The sequence below is a fragment of the Tenrec ecaudatus genome, chromosome 8, assembly GCF_050624435.1.
Source record: "Tenrec ecaudatus isolate mTenEca1 chromosome 8, mTenEca1.hap1, whole genome shotgun sequence".
NCBI lineage: Eukaryota > Metazoa > Chordata > Mammalia > Afrosoricida > Tenrecidae > Tenrec > Tenrec ecaudatus.
The window spans coordinates 150828107-150847612 of NC_134537.1; the positions used below are offsets into that span (position 1 = coordinate 150828107).

Sequence of the window (19506 nt, forward strand, 5' to 3'; positions counted from 1 at the left end):
AGAGGTGCTGATATGGACCAATGTCTATCCTTATTGCTGACTGATCCTAGCTTGTGGTGACAGGTTAACTTCCTTAACAAGCCCCCCCCCCCAATAATTGAGTGTTGTCTGAGTTCTGTGAGGCTTTTGCAACAATTTATTGAACCCAACATAGAAGTAGAGTGTTGTGGAACTAATTGTTAGTGTCAAAATAGGTAGAGAAGGATTGAGGGTAGCAATATGACATGTTTTGACCTCACTCAAACTCTTGTCAATAGGGAAGTCAGAAGAGGTTAGATATGGTCCTCCTTATCGCTTTTTTTAGTCTCAGTGAGTCAGAGCCTACTTGATGGCACTGAGTTTGGGTTTGTTGCTAGCTGTTGTTCAGCAGCCCCTGATTCATGGCAACCTAACAATCCCACACCTAGGTATATGCGAGCAACTTAAAAGGTAGTAATACAGACATATGCATATCTATGTTCATGGCAACTATTCACAATAGCAAAAAAGTAGAAACAGCCTAAATGTCTTATCAGTGAACGAGTGGTTAAATAATGACATACTTGCTCAAGTTAAATCAATTCAAAGGACCTACCAGTGTATGGCTTCCTTTATGACATGACAAAAATATGAAAATATAGGGAAACGAATTATTCCAGCCAGTTCCTGAGTTATGAACGTAAGACTTATGGACAACTTGCCCTTTAATCTGTGGCTTCAAACTGGTTCTCTCATAGCCAGTAAAGTGAAACAGAACTGAATTTTTAACACAATTTGAGTGATTAATTTGAAGGAAATTGCAGGTCAAAGCCCTGGAATTAATTTGGGGAAAATCACAGATCAAAGACTGGGCGAGAGAGAGTAAATTCTTTCAGGAGCTTCTTCTGTGGGATAGAAGGATTGTCGAGGGCCACACACATTTAAGGTGACACTGTCAGTTGACTATTTGAGCAAAGCTTTGCCGTCTTTCGAGCCCTGCCAACCCTGCTTCAAATTCTTCATCAGAACCATTTAACCTTGCTGTACATGCAGCTTTCAAGTCATGGAAAACACCACTAAAGTAAAGCTAAAGAACCTTTTGCACCTGTTCCAGGTGACCAACAAACAGTTTTGAGTAGCTCTTCTTCTTAACCCAGGGACTCCCCATGTCAGTGATTACCTGGGCCAGGAGAAAATAAATAATTCTCTGGGAAGTGGTGAGTTTATGGCTACCATGATGACAAAAGTGGCTTGGAATAAGAGTAATGGCTATAACAACTTGATTAACATAACTGTTAGCAACTTAGTTGTACATAGGAAAAAGGCAAATGCTACATATAATTATAGTAGCAGTAAACAAAAGAGAATGCAATTGAGTTTTTAGAGTTTTTGTTCTACTCTGTTTCATGAGTACTGCCTGGGTTCTTAAAAACGTGTGACTGGTCATTTAAAACTTAGACTGAGCTCACTGCCATTAAAGTCCGTTGTGACTCAGCAACCCCATAGGACAGAATAGAACTGCCTGTTTAGAATGCCTGAGGCTGACAACCTTACCTTTCTCCCACCAAGCAGCTGTTGGGTTCAAACCTCTGACCTTGCCGTTAGTATCTCAGTGCATAATCTCTTCTGACCAGGGCTCCTTACAGGTGACCATTCAAGATACAATTGGATGCAGTGGAGAAAGAGGACACCAAAGAATTGGAGAAGGAACTGGACTGCAGGTCTTTCGTTGCCTTCTACTACTACCTGCTTTGTCACTAGACCAGGAAAACTGGATTGTGCCCAACCACCTTTACTGAATGCTTTGATGTTTTAATCAGGGATTCAAGTAGATGAGTCCTTATTAAAGGAATGAGGGGCGGTAAAATAGAACTTTTTCTTTCTTAGAGATTCTAGACTCCCTAAACTCTCTTGGCATGTAGAACCCTCAAATCGGTTGAGAAAATGATTGAACCTTGAACTGAAACTATCCCCTAATGTAATCTTGAAACGAATCCACAGTTAAGCTGAATTGAATGAATAAGAATGTTTATCTTGAGTCTTGTGCTCTTGAAAGAACTATCTATATAAGATCAAATTGATAAAGGTCACTCTAAAACATAGGTGAATTATTTACGAGCCAGAGATTTTACATCAATAGTGAGATAAGGCAAATGAGAATGCAGACACAAGTGTTAGCATTGTCATTGAGTTGTACTGTTGAGACTGTTAAATGGGAATATGATCTCTGTATTTTTACCAAGAACAGAAAGCTCAAGATCTCAAAATGGTGCTCCCTGATTTTGGTTACTATTTCTGAAAGACTTAGTAGAGATCAGTAGGAAATAGTCTAGACTATGTAGGGTGCAACTGATTTTATTCCTTTAGACATTTAAGAAGCGAGCGAGGGGTAGAGTCAAGGAGTAAGTTGCACATGGCAAATTTTCGACATAGGAAAATATGAACTGTCTTATATAGTTTTGTTAAATTCTCAGAAAGAATTACATACAGACAGGCACGCAATTCATCCTGTATTTGGTGACCAGGTCTATTTTTTAAACTAGTCTATTGGGATTTTCTTCATAGCATTTTATTTTTACTTTCAACTTGATTAAAGCTCACTTTCATCAAGTTGATTCTGACTCCTAGCAACCCTGTGGACAGGGTAGAACTGCCCCTGTAGGTTTCCAACCGTTTAACTCTTCACTGTAGGGTTACTATGAGTCAGCTTCAATGGCAGTCTGTTTTTAGCATAGTTAAATCTAAAAGCGTTTTCTATGGTAAAACTGTAGAAACCTTTAAGATAAATTCTGCATGAACAATTAAAATTTGAAATTGAGAAGAAGAGCTTCAGGATTTGCATTCAGATATTTTCATGGGTCTCTTCCAATTTTAGTAAATAATTGTTTTCATCCAAAGGAGAGTCTACGGTCTCTTAATATGATCTATAAATTTACACTGATCTTGGACTAGCAAAAATAAAAATATTTAAGGCTTTTCCCAGTTTTCATCCAGTATGGTTGTAAGAGATACTCATGCATATTTGAAGAAATGCTGTCCGTTTGTTACGCTGTACATCCTAAAGGAACTTTTCGTCAAGCCAGACCTGCATTTTTTTAGAGTTGCTGGTCTCATAAGCCAGATACTTTCCTTAAATTGTTGCTGATAGAAAGACCACTAAAATGACATGGTCCTTGTTTTAATGCCATTATAGTAAGGTAGAGAAAAGCTGATTACATTGTTGATTTCAGGGAATACATGAAGGGAAATTCTGAAGCTCTTGTGTTCATGCAGAATCTGTATGTACATGGGATCAAGAAGCAGATGCATGAACAATAGAATGGGATATTTTGTGGTCAGACTTGGAAAGGTGTGTGATAGAGTTGTATTCTTCCACCTTATTTATTAATCTGTAGAACAAATAATCATGAAGCAGGACAATAAGAACAGTGTGGCATCAGAATTGTAGGAAAACTCATTAAGATATAACCTTCACATTTTTCTCTCACTCTGTCCAGGACCTTCTAAAGCAGTCCCTCAATCCTCTTCAGAATAATTGTCACCATCAGATTCTTCTGGTCTGAGAGTTGTGGAGATGGATGTTTGCATAGTCTTAATCCATTGGACTAGTTGATTCCATGTGTCCTTGATTTTTATCACTGGATCTTTCCTTTGGATAGAGAGAAACTAATAATCCTTAGATGGATGCTCATAAGCTTTCACCAAGGTAGCTTATAGATATAGTGGACTATGCTGTATCATTTGACCGTGGTGCTCCTCTGGAGTATGATTCTGAGCCCCTAGGACCAATGATTCACCTTCCTACCCCAAGAAGCCAGGTTCTGTCCAAGAAGTTTTCATAACTTTGACCCCTATATACTTCAGCTTATCCATGGATATAGTTGCAGTAAAGGCCAAACCTCTCTGTGTGTACATGTGTGTGTTTGTGTGTGCATACTCCAGAGCACACAAATACTCACAGGTCTGTAACAGTACAGTAGAAACCTGGACCTCGACTTTAATCTGTTTTAGAAGGAATGTCAAGATGCGATAATGCTTTCAAGTTCCAAATCAACTTTTCCCATAAGAAATAACTGAATGACTGATCTGTTCTTGACCAAGTTTTTACCCTAACCTTACCTTTTTATACAAAATATTACACAGAAATTTCAAAGTACACAACTTCAGATTTAAATAAAATTTAAATAAGGAACAACATTTTTAAAAAGTTTTTAACAACTACGGTATGGTCCATACCTTGAAATTGATGGGCATCTAGATCTGTGGAGAGGAAGTATGGAGAGAGTCATTGTTTGGAAGGGGAAACCCCTTCCATAAAATTAACTGATAGCAACTTACCTTTCAGGAGATTTTTTTCCTCCTTTGCCTTTTTTTAACTAGTACCTGGCTGGCTTTCTCTTAAAAAAAAATCTGCCTAATGTGGTCTGCTGTTGGCATTTCCTTAACTGTTTTCTAAAAGAGTTTACTAAATTATTATCAACAATATCGATAACCCAGTTAACCAGATCCTTATCGTGATGATTCTTTTCAAAAAACTCTTTCTTAGGACCCATGTTTTTAATCCAAAAACAGTACCAAAAGCCACAGAAACTAAGAAAATACAACAAAATACTTGGAACACAGTTGAAAAGGTTTAAACAACATGCACTAACAGACCAACTAACGCCAAGTGACTGAAAGACAAACTGCTCACGTGTGTTGAATTCCGATCTTTTGTTTCAGCTCCAATGCAAAATTTTTCTTGACAGTTCACTGATGCTGTCTAGTACTGGGGTGCTACTGTAGTTATCGCTGTTGCCTCTAACTCTGCACTCCTTTCATGTCCTTTCTCATTTCCACCCTTTACCAAGCTTCCTCTTACTGTGTGCTACCCTCTCCTTCATCCACTTGTAATTGTATTTCTTACAAATTGATATCTCTAGTTCTGTTTTCAGCCTGATAATTTTGTTTTGTTTTTTAGTTTGGACATTTCTAGATCTGAATTGGCTTTTGGGGAGTGATGTCATTGTGTTTATCTTAGGTTGTCACTTGCCATTCTTGGTTCTCTGTCCAGAGAATTCTTTTAGGATTTCTTGTAGGTAGGTCTGTTTTTTTGCAAATTCCTTAGTTTCTGTTTTTCTGGAGATGCCCTAATTTCACCTTTGTATCTGAGGGCCAGTTTTGCTGGGTATATGCTTCGTGGTTGACATTTTTTCTTTCAGAGATCTATGTGTGTCATCCTATTGTCTTTTTGCCTATGTGGTTTCTGCTGAGAAATCAGAACTTAATCTTACTGGTTCTGTGTAGGGTTTTATTTAATTTATTTTTTTGCTGTTATTCTTTCTTTGGTTGTTCTCAGGATTATTTCCTTGTTCTTGTTTTTTAAAAGTTTGATTATGACTATGTCCTGGTGGTTTTCATTTATAATCTAGCCTGTTTGGAGTTTGTTCAGCTTCTTGAGTGCTTATCGTTCATGAATTTAAGACATTATCTTCAACTTTTGACGGTTTTCTCTGTGCCTTTTTTGTTCTCTTCCTGCTCTGAAATTCTGATTAAACATAAGTTATTACTTTTAATTATCTCCCACATAATATTTAGGCTTTCTTCACCTTTCCTCATTCTAGTAGATTAGTATTGATTTGTCTTCAAACTTATTGTTTTGACTTCGTTAATTCAGTTCTATTCCTTTACTCTTAAGGATTTTTACTTGATGTTTTGGTAGTTTTTAGTTTTAACACTTGTTTTTTTTATGTTGGTTTAGTTTTTCTCTCAATCTGAAGGCGTATAAATACTACTCCCATGAATTTATCAGGTACATGCAATGCCATTACTTCCTGATAATTGTCTTCTGACTCTGAATATTGGTTACTTATTTGAATTACTCGATCTTGTTTCTACATGTGAACTGAAAAGGTCTTTTGTCTCTGAGACATTGGGTTGGTTTGTATTTGTGTTTAATTGATGATAGCATGTGGGTGTAGTCAGTCTTAAGCACTTGGTACTGTCTCCTGTGTGTGTGATATAGAGACTGAGTATATAAGCAGTTCTCTGCTGTTCGTATAGCACTCTTGAGTGTGGGTTTGGTTGGTGGTGGCTACTCTCTGTCAATGATCAGGCAGTAGAGGAGCATGTTGTTGGGGCAACAGGAGTTACAGTGTGACTGGGCCATGAGGGGTAAAAAAGCAAAAACAAAATAATACAAGGAAACAAATGGGGAAGAAGGTAAATAGCAGCCAAAAAAAGTGATATGTCTAAAAGAAGGGAAGGAATAAAAATGGATGAAATAAAGAGAAAAGAGAATGATTGTAAAGAAAACAAAAAAAAGAGTGGCAAGAGAAAAGTAAAATGATAATAGAAGATAAAAGTGGGAAAAGGAAAGGGAACAATGGGGTTGGGGGTGTGTGGGATGCAGTAGTTCCCACTGCTAAGGAACTCAAAGGACCTTAGGGGACCAGAGAAAAGGGAAGGGGCTGGGATTCCCAGTCCTTGACTGGCAGGCTTATGTTTTGTCTTAGGTCAGAATACCTGATCTGAAAATAGTTCATACCATGTCAGATGGTGGCTTCGGTCAGAGTGTTCCTTCACGGAAGAAATTCTTTTAACCCAGAAATCAGGTGGGGGTTGGGGGAGGACAGCTGGTTATGAAAGCAATTCTGTCTGCTTGGGGGTTTCCTGGAACCCCCAGCACAGAGTTGGTCTAATGGCTGGGGCGGTGTGTGCTTCCAGATTTGCAATGGTGCACCCAGCACCTGATCTGTGAATGTATGGCTCCAACCTCAGGCAAAGCAGACCCTGGGAGATGGGGGAATGGGTGAGTGAGGGTGGGGCTAGCCACACATCAGGTCACCAGGAGGATGTAGGGGGAAAGGAAGGATCGCATGTTTTTCTTTGGCCAGGACACTGTCTTAGTGAAAACTTTATTCTGGATTGTTAGCTATAGTACAAAAGTTGCTAATGGCCAGGGGAGTGCTGAGTTTCTTTGTTTTTTTCTGAAAAGAGAGTGGTAGGCCAAATAAGTTTGGGAACCTGCATTGTACATGATCAGTATAGCACGTCTACCTAGTTTACCATTTTGCTGGAGGTCACTAGATAGGTTTGGGGATAGTTTTTTCAATTGTTGGGTTTTTCCTTGAGTACTAATAAGAACTGAAAGCACCCATTCTCTTGTATTCTGTGATAAAACTTCTAAATTATCACATATCAAAGCAGTAAGTTTATAGGTTCTTTTAACATTTTTTATTTATTTTTTGGTAACTTCACCAAACCTTATATACAATACAGTGATATTAGCTAAAAAGCCATCCTGAGTCCCTGGGTGTGTTAAATTCATGAATGTGCTTGACTACTTACCAGAAGGTTGGAGATTGAAGTCCTACCAGAGTGCCGTGGAAGAAACATTTAGTGTGGCACTTCCAAATAATCAGCCATTGAAAAGCCTATCAGTTCTACTCTGACACATGGAGTCACCATGAATCAGAATTAACCTCATGGCACCTGGTTAATTTTCTACTCCTCCTTACCAATTTTGTTTATTTCAAATGTACACAATGTTAAGTACTTTGAAAGTTAGAAACATGAAATCACATTTTTATAGCATGCTGTCAATATATGGAGTTTAAATATATGAATTGGTTGACTTCATATCTGACATTTTGATGACTGTATCAAAGAGTAGAGTAGAACTAACCCAGAAGAAATAGTATTTGTAGCTACTTAACCATGTAAGTTTCTGTGCTGTGTGTATGCTTTTCAGCTGCTACTTCCTCTGAAGTGGGCAGCAGATTTCTTTGTAGTCTGTTTTTTGTCTGGAATCTCTATTGAAACCTGTTCACTTTGGGTGACCCTGCTGCAATTTGAAACACCAGTGACAATGGCTCATGGTGCTAGCAAAGAATATTGAAAGAACCATGGACTGCCAAAAGAACAAGTACGGTTTGTAAGATTACCACCAGATTGTTCCTTAGGTGTAAGACTTCAACTTTGGACATATTGTCAGGAGAGATCAGTCGCTGGAGGAGGACATGCTTGGTAAGGTAGAGGGGCAGTGAAAAACTAGAAGGCCCTCAACGAGATAGATTGATACAGTGGCTGCAACCATGGGCACAATTGTAAGGATGGTGCAGAACAGGGCCGCATCTCATTCTGTTGTGTTGCTGTGGGTCAGAACTGACTTGATAGCATGTAGCAACATCATGAAAGTACTGTTACCTTAAATTGGATAGTGAGAATAATTAGATATATAACCTGGAATTTGTTTTATCAACAGAGTATCATGAGTGTATATCTAAAAGCCTTGGAATTAATGTTGCTGTTTTCCCCCTTCTAAGTGATGTCTACTTTGTTGAAAAGATGATTTTTTGTTATATTACTATGTAAGCTATGAAATGTAGTCTGATACATCACCACCACCCCCATGTTCCTTCTATTCTGATTCAGGATGTGTGATGGGGCAGAACTGTGCTCCCTAGGGTTTCCAATGGCAGGTTGTTTGATAATAAATCGCCAGACTTTTTCCCCCAAGGTACCTCTTGGCTTGACTCAGTTTTTTAATTGGAGCTGAGTACATTACTCTTTTGCATCATAATTGTTTATTTTAGGAAAATTCAAGACTGGCTCTTAGAAATAAAAAGTGGACTAGAAACATTGTAGTAAGCATACTTTTTTTTTTTAAAGTAAAATTATAGCAATCATTTCTTCTTAGTCTTTTCTTAATGTGACATAAGTAATGAAAGAAATGTCCAAGCAATTAAAAGCTATAAAATGTAAAGTAAAATTCAGATATAACCACTATTAACAGTTAAATATTACTCTTTCTGATTGTTTTCCATCTATGCATTTATCTGTATGTATATGTGCTTGTATTTGATCTTTATAAAAATAGGATGATAGAAAAATATGGCTGTTTTTCACTTAATATCCTGAGATATTTTTTCCATATATACACTCAGATCTAGCACATGCTTTTTAACACATTGGTGACCAGTCACAAATATACTCATATTTTCATGCTCACACATTGCTGAATGGTCATCGTTAACTCAGTTTGCACTTATATTAGTCTGCAGTTTGTAAGCCTGAAAGCAATATAGGTCTTTAGAAGAGCCACCTGCTTGGGGTAGTTCTGGTTTGAAATTGCCAGCCAGTCAGCAAAGTTAAATGTGTGTGTAGTTGATAATACAAAGGAGCTTCAAAATGCATGTGCGGAAAATAGGATGAAAAGATCATGGAATTTTTGCACAAACTTTTTGAAGCCATCCCTCCATTATACTATCCTGTTTGATTCTTGCTTTTATAACTGTTAGCTACAACAACAGGCTCCTTAAACATAAGAACAATTTTGAGGATGGCACAGGACCGTGTAGTGTTTCACTCTCCTGTTCATAGGGTAGTCATGAGATGGAACTACCTTGGCAGCACTAACAACTATTGACATTTCATGGAACACTGGGTTTGTTTAATAGATTGGAAAATACCAATTAAATGCCAGGGGAATTCAGAGAAAAATTGGTTGAAAAATGGAAAAAGTAGCATTTGTAAAATTTGTGCATGAAGAGAGAAATGGTGAACTATTCTTTACAGGGTCTAGAGTAGGGTGAGCAATAGTGTATGGAAAAGAATTGTGTCGGTGAATTGATGAGTTGCGGCATATACTCGAATATAAGCCGACCCGAGTATAAGCCGAGGTACCTAATTATTACCTGGGAAACCAGAAAAACTGATTGACTTGAGTATAAGCCTAGGGTGGAAAATGCAGAAGCTATTGGTGAGTTTCAATAATCAAAACAAATGAAAATAAAATTACTAAAAATTGAAACATCAGTGGGGTAATGTAGTAAATATTTATTTTAAATAAAAGGACAAGTCATTTAACATTAGTAAACCAGCGCAGTAAGTGGAAAATAGGTTCAACAAAAACAATAAGATATCAACAATGATACCTTAAGAGTACTATTCCCTGAGCTCAATCAGCAACCACACTAAAATGTGTAGAGTTATAATCCTTAAAAACTGGATTCCTCTTCATCATCCGTATCCCAATGCAGAGCTTCAGCTGGTGTGAGGTCGTCATAGACGCTGTCCTCACTGAGATCACCGTCATCGCCTTCACTGCCATCCATAGCATTACTAATACTACATTTCTGGAAGGCACGTCGCACCATGTCTTCTGGAATGTCTTCCCATGCATCTCGAACCCACTTTGCTATTAACTCTATGTCAGGCTTCATGAGATTTCCTTCTTTTGTTAGTTGGTCTTGACCAGATGACATCCATTCATGCCACATCCTTCTCACACAGTCTTTAAATAGCTTCTTCAAAGACACACATCATGGGACAGCTCTGATTAGTTAGATGTGAGAAAACAAACATTCAGAGCCCTGCAGTGTCAGCAGGGCTTTAAATGAACAGTGGAGAAATGGCAGTCACCCACAAGATAATGGGTGCTCATCCCGTTACCTGTGGGGGGGGGCAGCAAGGTGTTAAACCTTGCTGGGGTACCACTGACCCGTGTATAAGCCGAACCCTAGTTTTTCAGCACATTTTTGGTGCTGAAAAACTCGGCTTACACACGAGTATATACGGTAGTTACTCTTGCCAATCGGTGGGTGGCACAATGGTTTCAGTGCTAATACTAGTGCTTCCGGCACAGCTGGGGGCCTAGCGGCCACAGTCTTAGAACCCCTGTAGAACATTTTCTAATCTGTACATTGTGGGCCAGAATTCGCTCAATGGCAGCTAACAACAATATCAGTGTTGGGGGTTGCTTCGGAGGTTTGACAAGGGTTGAATTCAATGTAATTTAGTAACTGTGTAATACCGTAGGGCCGTTAGCTATAATTTTCTTAATTTCAAAATAGGAATACATTTCCTATTTCAACTTTACTTGGTTGTAGTGAAAATTAGATAGACTACGATATGACTGATAAATACTAGTCTGAAGTTTATGCTAATTTGGAGATCAGTTTTTAGACAATTTTTAAATAAGTGTGCTATTTTGTCAAAAATAAGAAATTAGAAAATAATAAAAGTTTATCTAACACCTTGAACCCTAAGTTGATCAAACTTTGTGAAAAATGGCATTCGTTTCAAGCTGTAGCCTGTACATATTTTGTTTTAAAAATGTCACCTGCTTCCCAGAGCCTTCTGACATAGTATGAAAACAAATGATCCGTTTCTAAATGTACCTGTATACAGGTAGTTTTTGACATCTGACATCCTAGAGTTACTTGTGACATATTCAAGGAGCTGGCAGTTCATCTTGTGAATGATGAAGGAGTCCTGGTGGCATTATTAACTGCCAGATGATTCTCCTTTAAGAGAATTTAGGGTGGAGTGGTTTATATTTATGTCTATTTAAAGATTATCCTCTATGAGATAGAACATTGCACAGACATAAGTAGCAAATATTTGTTTAAGGTTTAACTGTTGGTACTTGAATAAAATGTTTTTTTTTTAATCTGAGGGATTTCGAAGATTTCTGTTGTTTAGTAGTCTGTAAGTGAAAGCATTCATCTTAAACAAAATTTCTCTCCAAACCTGAAGCTTAACTTTTCCTTAATATAATCAAGTCAATAATTTGCCATGTTGCTTAGTGCTGTCAAGTTGGTTGACTCATAGTGACTCTAAGTATAACAGAATGAAACACTGCCTGGTCCTGCATGACCGTCACAGTTCTTATTTGAACCTATTGTAGACACCGTGTCAATCTGTCTGTCTGTCTAGGGCCTTGGCTTCTGAGCAGTACAGTGTGCCATAAATGATGGAGAGAATTTTCTTAAACACAGTCAATTTAATGTATATAACTGGTCCCCAAAAACCAAACTGCCATTGAGTAAATGCTGACAACTCATAGCAAATCTAAAGGACAAGGTAGAAATAACCTCTGAGTTTCCGAGACTGTAACTCTTAACAGGAATAGAAAGCCTGGCCTTTCTCCCAGGGAGCCAACTGGTAATTTCTAATTGCTGATCTTGAGGATAGCAGCCCAATGTATAACCACTACATCTCCAGGTTACTGGTAGATAATGTTTCTTGTTATAAGAAGATTGTTTTAATATCTAATCATTCGAAGTAAAATCATTAAATGCAGTTCCAAATTATTTCCCTTCACCATCACAGATGCCACTAGCATCTGTAGCTACCAAGAAGGTAGCAGCTTGGTGTTTGGCAAACATTTGGATGTCGTGTTTAGTGGGAAATACCTTTGTTAATGTCAGTATAGAGGTTTTTACGGTAGAGTTCAAAATGTTTATTTTATTCTTATTTAATTGTCTTGCTTGCTTTGTTTTCCTTTCTTCTTGTGACTAAATAGTAACATCCTAAACTGAAAGCTATGCTTGAGACAGCTACCTGGCCAGCCAACAAAGAGATCCTGTATTTGTTCCCATTCCAAAGAAAGGTGATCCAATAGGAAGTGGAAATTATTGGACAATGTATTTTATATCACATACAATTAAAATTTTCAGAATGGGATTCAAAATCGTTCCAGTGGTATATGAACAGGGAATGATCAGACATTTAAGAAGATTCAGAAGATGATGTGGAATGAGCAATATCATTGATGTCAGGTGACTTCAGAAAGATGCTTATCTGTATTGTATTGACTGCAAAAGCATTCCAACTGTGTGGATCGTAATAAACTAGGGGTCACATTGTGAAGACTGGGAATTCTAGAACACTTAAATCAGGCTCCTCAAAACCTATTCAAAGACCAAGAAACAGTTGCTTGACTAGAACAGGGGGGGCAGTGTCTGGTTTGATTCAGGAAAGATGAGGCAAAGTTGTTTCCTTTCACCCCAGAGAAGCTAGGCTCTGAAGAGTGCAGCAGTAGCCTTGGAGGAGGACCTCACCGACAACCTGCAGTGTGCATGGTGCACCTTTGTATGTGTGTGAAAGCTAGTCAGTCAACGAGTAAGGAAGGTCAGAGAAGAACTGATGCATTTGAAACATATGCCATGAACTGCCAGAAAGTGAACAAATCTGGGAAGAAGTACAGCAAGAATATGCTTTATAAACATGAAGGAGATTGAGACCTTGTCTCACATACTTTGGACATCTTATCCACATTCACTAACTTTTTCTAGGATACGGTTGCAGTCAGATGTTAGTAAAGGCTGCATACATATGAAGTCTTCAGGAGTTGGATGACCTTCTAAAATGGCTTACATGTGTGGTTGGAGGCCTCTGTAAATGAGAGGAAACCCCTTATTCCCACTGTATTCAACCTGTTAGAAGCAGGAAAAGCACAGGAGGCTCTGCCCCTCTTAAGGCGTATAACAGTTGGGTCATATTTTAAAGCCATTACAGGGTTTTGAGAATATAGTTAATATAGGGAATGCTTACTCTTCAATAAGTTTAATACCTAATGAAATAGTCTAATCTTGTTATTTGTAGTAGTCATGTCTTATAAAGTTGCTACATGTACTGAGTTAATGAATGCTGAATTGATTCACCTAGACAAAATAGGTAGCTTGGTTCCTGTAATCCTCTGGTCCCTTATTTTTTTTTGGTCAATTGATAATATATAAGCTTGTTTATATGTGCTTGTATTTTAGACCTTATTTATAACTTAATCTTTGAAATACTTTTTTCCAACAGTTCTGCAGAAAGCAAAGAGCCATTGACTCAAAACACATGGTCACGTAAGACCATGTGTTGGGAGAAACCCAACATAAATTCTTTGGAAAGAGAGAAACATATATTTTTGTTTGAGGGAAAAGAAAATAATTTTTCAGAAAAATCTCTGAATAGTAGCTTTTTTGTTGTTTTGTTTTTTTTAATGGTGGTTTGGATGGAAGTTTACAGAGCAAATATGTTTTCCACTCAACAGTGTATACACATTTTTTTGTGACATTGTCTGCAACCCCTCGATGTAACAGCACTCTGGTCTCCTCCCTGGGTCCTCTCTTCCATTGATGATCTTTCTTGCCTTCTGAGCTTTGTTTTGGGGCAAACCCTGCCCTTTGGGACTAGTGTGGCTGATTATTCTAAGGAGCACATTCTTAATATTGATCATTTAATTAGGCCTTTTGTTTGGCTGCAAATGCAAAGTGCATTTTCCTACCAATGGAAATGTAATTACCTTCTTTGAGACATCTATGCCCCCCTCCTGTCTTGACTTGAATTTCTTGTCAGAGTGTCTGTTGATTTTGAGTGACCTTATTAGCACAGTGTTGTATGGCAACTGAATGGTCTTAGCCCTTTCTCATCTTGAGAAATGCCAGCTGAGACAAGTGTCCTTTGTTGAAGTGGTTTCTATGATGTACACAAGAACTAGGCAGATGCACTCCTTCCATGCTGAAAGATGGGATTAGATTACACGACCTGAGAACAAAAGCTTGCTGCCACCTTGGTGTTTCTCTAGTAGTAGTAGACTCCTATGACATTTGTCCTTTGGGGTTGACTAACGTGACTCAGCATAATAGTTTCCAGGTCCATCCATGTCATGAGGTGTTTTAGAGCTATCTGGTTTTTAGGGATACATACTATTCGATTGTGTGTATGTACCAGGGTTTATTCTAATGCTGGACATTTGGACTGTTTCCAGCTTCTTAATATTGTGAACTGTGCTTCAATAAAGATGGAAAAACATATATTTATTTGTTCATGATCTTTTAATTCTTTGGGGTGTATGCCTAGCCAAGGTGTTGCTGGATTGTATGGTTATTTCTATTTCCAGTTATTTTAGGAAGCACTCCATCGCTTTCCACAATGGTTGTATATAACCTTATTAATTTTGGTTTTGTTATTCAACAGGTTTGATCTGTGGATGAAATGAATCATGATTTTCAAGCTCTTGCATTAGAACCTCGGGGAATGGGAGAGGTAAATATATATGAATACTTACAATTTATACCTCACTTGATTGCTTGAGCCACTGAAAATTTTAAACTGTAAATATTCTTGAAAATGAAAATGATGGTTACATCTCTCACTGATGTTGGGTTTAATCTTGGACCATACAATTCTTTAGTTGTGAGTTTAAAATTTTGGGGAGTTGATTATGTATTTTAACTTTGCGCACTAATACTTAAAATTCTTAGTGTAATTATATCTAGGCTGATTTGAACATATAGTTTAAAGCATTTTGGTAATGAGCCATAATTAACTTTGTTCAGAAGAAAACATTCTTTACCTTTGTTCAGATGTTTTTATGTGGGACTGTTGACTATTCTCCCTGATAAAATCTGTCTTTGTTAACCCGTAGCTTTTTGCGTAGTAGACTCCTAATCTTCCATAAGACTACTGAAAAAGACTTTTATCTGTTGTCCTATTGCTATCTGCAGTAAATATAATTGCTTCCTCATCTGACTTTAAATAGTTCTTATACATATTATATTACTGGCCATAGTTTTATATTTGTCTCTCTCCTCTGTAGGTTGTTAGCTTTGAAGGCTTAGCACACAGTAGCTACTCTACTTTTTAAAATGGATTTTAGAAATCTTTTTAATATATATTTTTTGGTGAACACCCATTTAACCTCACTATTACATATTACAAGATATCTAAAGATACTTAGCTTTCCATATACCTAATACATATTTAGAAACCTGATTATGATAACCCCTGTGGTCACCTTTCTGTCAAGTTCTTAATATCTGAACTAGTGTGGACTTTGAAAATAGAAAGGTAACAGTCAACCAGATCTAAGACATGTAACTAATTAACTGCTTGCTCCCGGAGATTATTTTACTTCGGTAGATTAGACCTTCCTGAGACTCACGCCGTCCAATGCTGTGCTCTTCAGATGCAGGAAAAGAGTCCAGTCACTCCTCTGGGCCACAAGAGGGCACCCTGCAGCTAGCTAACCCTCCCCTTCTACAGAACAGCGTTGTCCAAAGAGTTTGTCATTTTCAGAGGACTGATTTAAGGGTGAGTTAAGGTGCTTAAGCTTAAGTGTTACCACAATAAACTTGTTAGTCTAGAACGTAAGGTAAAATTCTAGGTACTCAGAGATTTGAGAGAGGGAATAAGTTTTTAAAATTCAAACAAAATACAACCTGGTTTCACTGTAGTGTAGCAGCTATTTAGTTATTATTTTCCTTATGGGAGGATTAGGAGTTATAATGGGCTTTCATTCTTTTCCTGGCTCTTGCTTGTTTTTGTTGGTCTTCAGAAAGTAGAATAAAGTATCTTAAAAGCAAGTTTGAACCAGGTCTCAGCATTCTGGTCTCTGACAAATGTGAAGTTGTTGATTGATTTAAAAGCAAATAGAATCACAATGCTATTAATTGTAGTCACAATGCTGTTCTAGATAAGCCCCTCGACATTTCCCAGATCTAAATTGCAAAGATACTTACAACTTCAAATGCTTTGCAGTTCAAAAAATGTCATGATCAGAAAGTAATTGGAAAGGATTTGTTGTTCTGGGATGGGAGAATGGGATGTGTGTAAGGTTTTTGGAAAAGCTGGGTTGAATAGTATGTGAAATAAGCGTAAACCTCCGCTTTCTTCATGGAAATCTCAGATATGCATAGTAAAAGTGTCTAGGGTTTAGACTTACTGCTACTTGGTGAAGAGCAGCAGGTCATGGTGCTTGCTTCTATGAGCTTTATCCAATAGAATGTAAATTGAAGTCAGCTGTTATTCACTAATTGACTGTTACCTCTAAAAGATAGCTAAGAAACCTCCGATTTCTGTCTCTGGATTCTCTCTCCCACAAGCCTTTCTATCTTTCCTCATCTCACAGGCAGCAGGAACCTTCTGGGATTTCCTTCTTTGCCTGTCTCTCTCTCACCAGTCTTCTCCTCCTTTCCAGACAGGTGAGGTTTTTTTGGTTTGTTTTATCCCAGATTTATTCATTGGAATAAATGAAAAGCAGCCTCACGTTTTGGCTCTTGTTTTCTAAAATTGCTTGTCGATTTTTTTAATGCAGAATCCTTTTTTTTAAAAAATGGATTGCCCTAGGCCTTTTCTTTTAAAAAGTGACATTTTTACTTATCTCTTAAGTTGCTTTAGCTCACTAATGTATATAGCATTGTGTTTATACATGGGACTGATTTCAAATGTACTGCCTTTTGTGACTCATGGTGACTTCAGTGACCCATCAATAGAAGAACAATCTCTTCCAGATGGTTGTTAACCCAATAGTAAGAATGGATTTGTATTTGTTCATTCATAAACTCCTTTCCATTGCCTTACTGATAGCACATTTTTGTCAGAAGACCTTTTGGCTTAAATTATGTCCTGTGACTGAAAATCAAGAGCCCTCAGTGTGGTACCTGAGGTTTGGCTTTGGCTGCAAATTGACCATTCAAAGCCACCAGCTGTTCTTTGGGAGAAAGATAAGACTGTCTGTTCCCTTAAAGATTTACGGTCGCAGAAACCATATTTGGAGGTTAGCTGTGAGTTGGAACAGACTCAATGGCAGTGTGTTTGGTTTGGGATATTTTTAGGGGAATGGGGAACAGGAAGCTTAAAAGGAACAAAAACTGAATGATGGGAGATTGAACTCTGCTTTATCAGGGTAAGGTTTTAGCTGTCAATACTGCAGAGGCACGTACCTTTACCTGTCATTCTCTCCAGGTGGTTGGGGGCACAGTGTAACTAGTTACCCATTTTTTTAAATAAAAAAGAGGCCCTATCTGGAATTCAACACAAAACCCAGAGTTTAACTTTGAGTCACTGAGTTAATGTATTTTAGTTTGGGAGTATTTTTATAGCTTAAGAGGATAGATAATGTACTCTTTTGTGCACAAAAGCCTTTAAAAATATTTATGTACTATGTTCTACTCTGCACAGAAAGCATTGCCATGGGTTGGAATTACTTCATGGCAACTAACAGCAAACAACAAGGTGGTTTTGAAAAGTAAAAACATTACTGGTTAGTGAAGTAAAGAGATTTAGGGATTTTTTACGAGATCATTCACTAATATATAACTTCTCATATGGCTGACTTTTTGAATATATTAATAAGAACAATTTTTTGTATGTTTTCCAGTGAGCTTAAAATAGCTAGCATGGGAATAATACGCTATTAAATAGTATTTAAGTAGCAGGTCATAGTGTTGTGTGTATATAATCCCTATCTCAATCCTTAGTCTCCCTATCTCAACAATCCTAATTTAGTCTGTATCCATAAGTATAGATTGTCATATTATATGGGAAGAATATCATGGTGATAAATCTTACCTTTTATTATTAAATACCTAATAGTATTATAAAACTGGAAATTTTCTGAGATATTAATTGGTAAGAACATTGGCCTTAGAAATAAACAGTGATTCAAATCCTACTACTACCATTTATTAATCATGTATTTAACCTTGGACAGTTTGTTTTACCTCTGGTTCTGTTTTCTTATGTGCAAAATATGCCTGTACTAGCAAATGGGTCTTTATAACTAATAAGTAATGAGGTTTCATGATCACATAAAATATCCAAAGTGACTGGGACAGTAAGGCAATTATAGATGTTTGAAATGGCCAGCCAGTCAAACAGGCAGTTTCTCATTAATGTTTTATAATAACGTACTCATGCATCTGATAGTGTAGGTACCTGGTGTCTCTGTGTCTACTAATATATGTGCTAGAGGCTATGCCAGATCATTTACTTACAGTATTTTATTATGGCCTTATATTCACTCTGGCAAGTTTTCTTATTATCCTTACTTTATAGACAAAAATAAAGCTCAAGAACTTTAATTAGCTGATTCGTAGTCATATGATAGCACTTTGACTTCACAAGTGTCTATTTCCAACCATAATTCCCATTAGAAGTAACAGTATTAATCACATTCATGGACATTAGGAATGGAGAAGATCTGGGGAAGTGGCTTGGTTGAAGAAATGGCTGGTGTTTTGTATAAACAGAAAAGATAATGTCTGGGAAAGTGCTAGTCTTGCTCGCATCTATCCCTCTCTTGGAGGTGCTCGTTTTGTGGGTGGTATGACTTATATCCGGAACTCCTTGGCACAGACCACAGACAGATCTTTGGCTGCGGCACCCTCTGTCGGAAAAGTGCCCCTGATTTGGAGAATGAGTTATGTGAAACCTTAATCTTTTCATTCTTACAGTTTATTCATTTGGTGATTTATGCAGATTTTGCACAATTTACACTGGACAAATATTTTACTTGTAAGCATGACTGTGTACTAGGGGATTCCCCCCTCCCACCCCCCCCTTTAAAATGTTGAATGCAAGGATGCTGACTAACATATTTGTGGAGGTCGACAGGGAAAGTCATTAATGCTTCTTAAAGGAGAAAATGGGGGACAGCCAAGGAATGAATTTCTGTGTTCACTCAATTATTTTTTCAGTTGGAAGAGCGGGTTGAGAAATGCTGAGTTGCTTGACCTTGCATTCGAACTTTTATGAATTAGGAAATTAATGTGAAATAATACTAGATCATTTATTTGACAGATCTTTAAGATCTCAGCCTTCTGTAATATTCTTCCCATTTCTACTAAAGTCTCCAGGGCAAATATTTGTTTTAATAACTGTTCCAGTCACTCTATTATTTAACTCGTTAAGCTTGTTTTGTTGTATATGCTTATCCTATATTTGGTCTATTTTATCTTGATGATAGCTAGTAGTTTCTCTAATTAAAAGTATTTGAAATCGATGTCTGAG

At 37.5% G+C, this 19506-nt stretch overlaps 1 protein-coding gene across 1 annotated transcript in view; it reads left to right on the forward strand.

The window, feature by feature from the left end:
• The window catches only part of PUM2 (pumilio RNA binding family member 2), a 198401-nt gene that overhangs the window by 112572 nt on the left and 66323 nt on the right, over window positions 1-19506 (forward strand). Inside the window, exons 3-5 of the mRNA XM_075557066.1 lie at window positions 14692-14760; window positions 15314-15341; window positions 15683-15807. Of these exons, the coding sequence (XP_075413181.1) occupies window positions 14710-14760; window positions 15314-15341; window positions 15683-15807 (204 nt within the window). The 5' untranslated portion in view covers window positions 14692-14709. The remainder of the gene's footprint in view (window positions 1-14691; window positions 14761-15313; window positions 15342-15682; window positions 15808-19506) is intronic.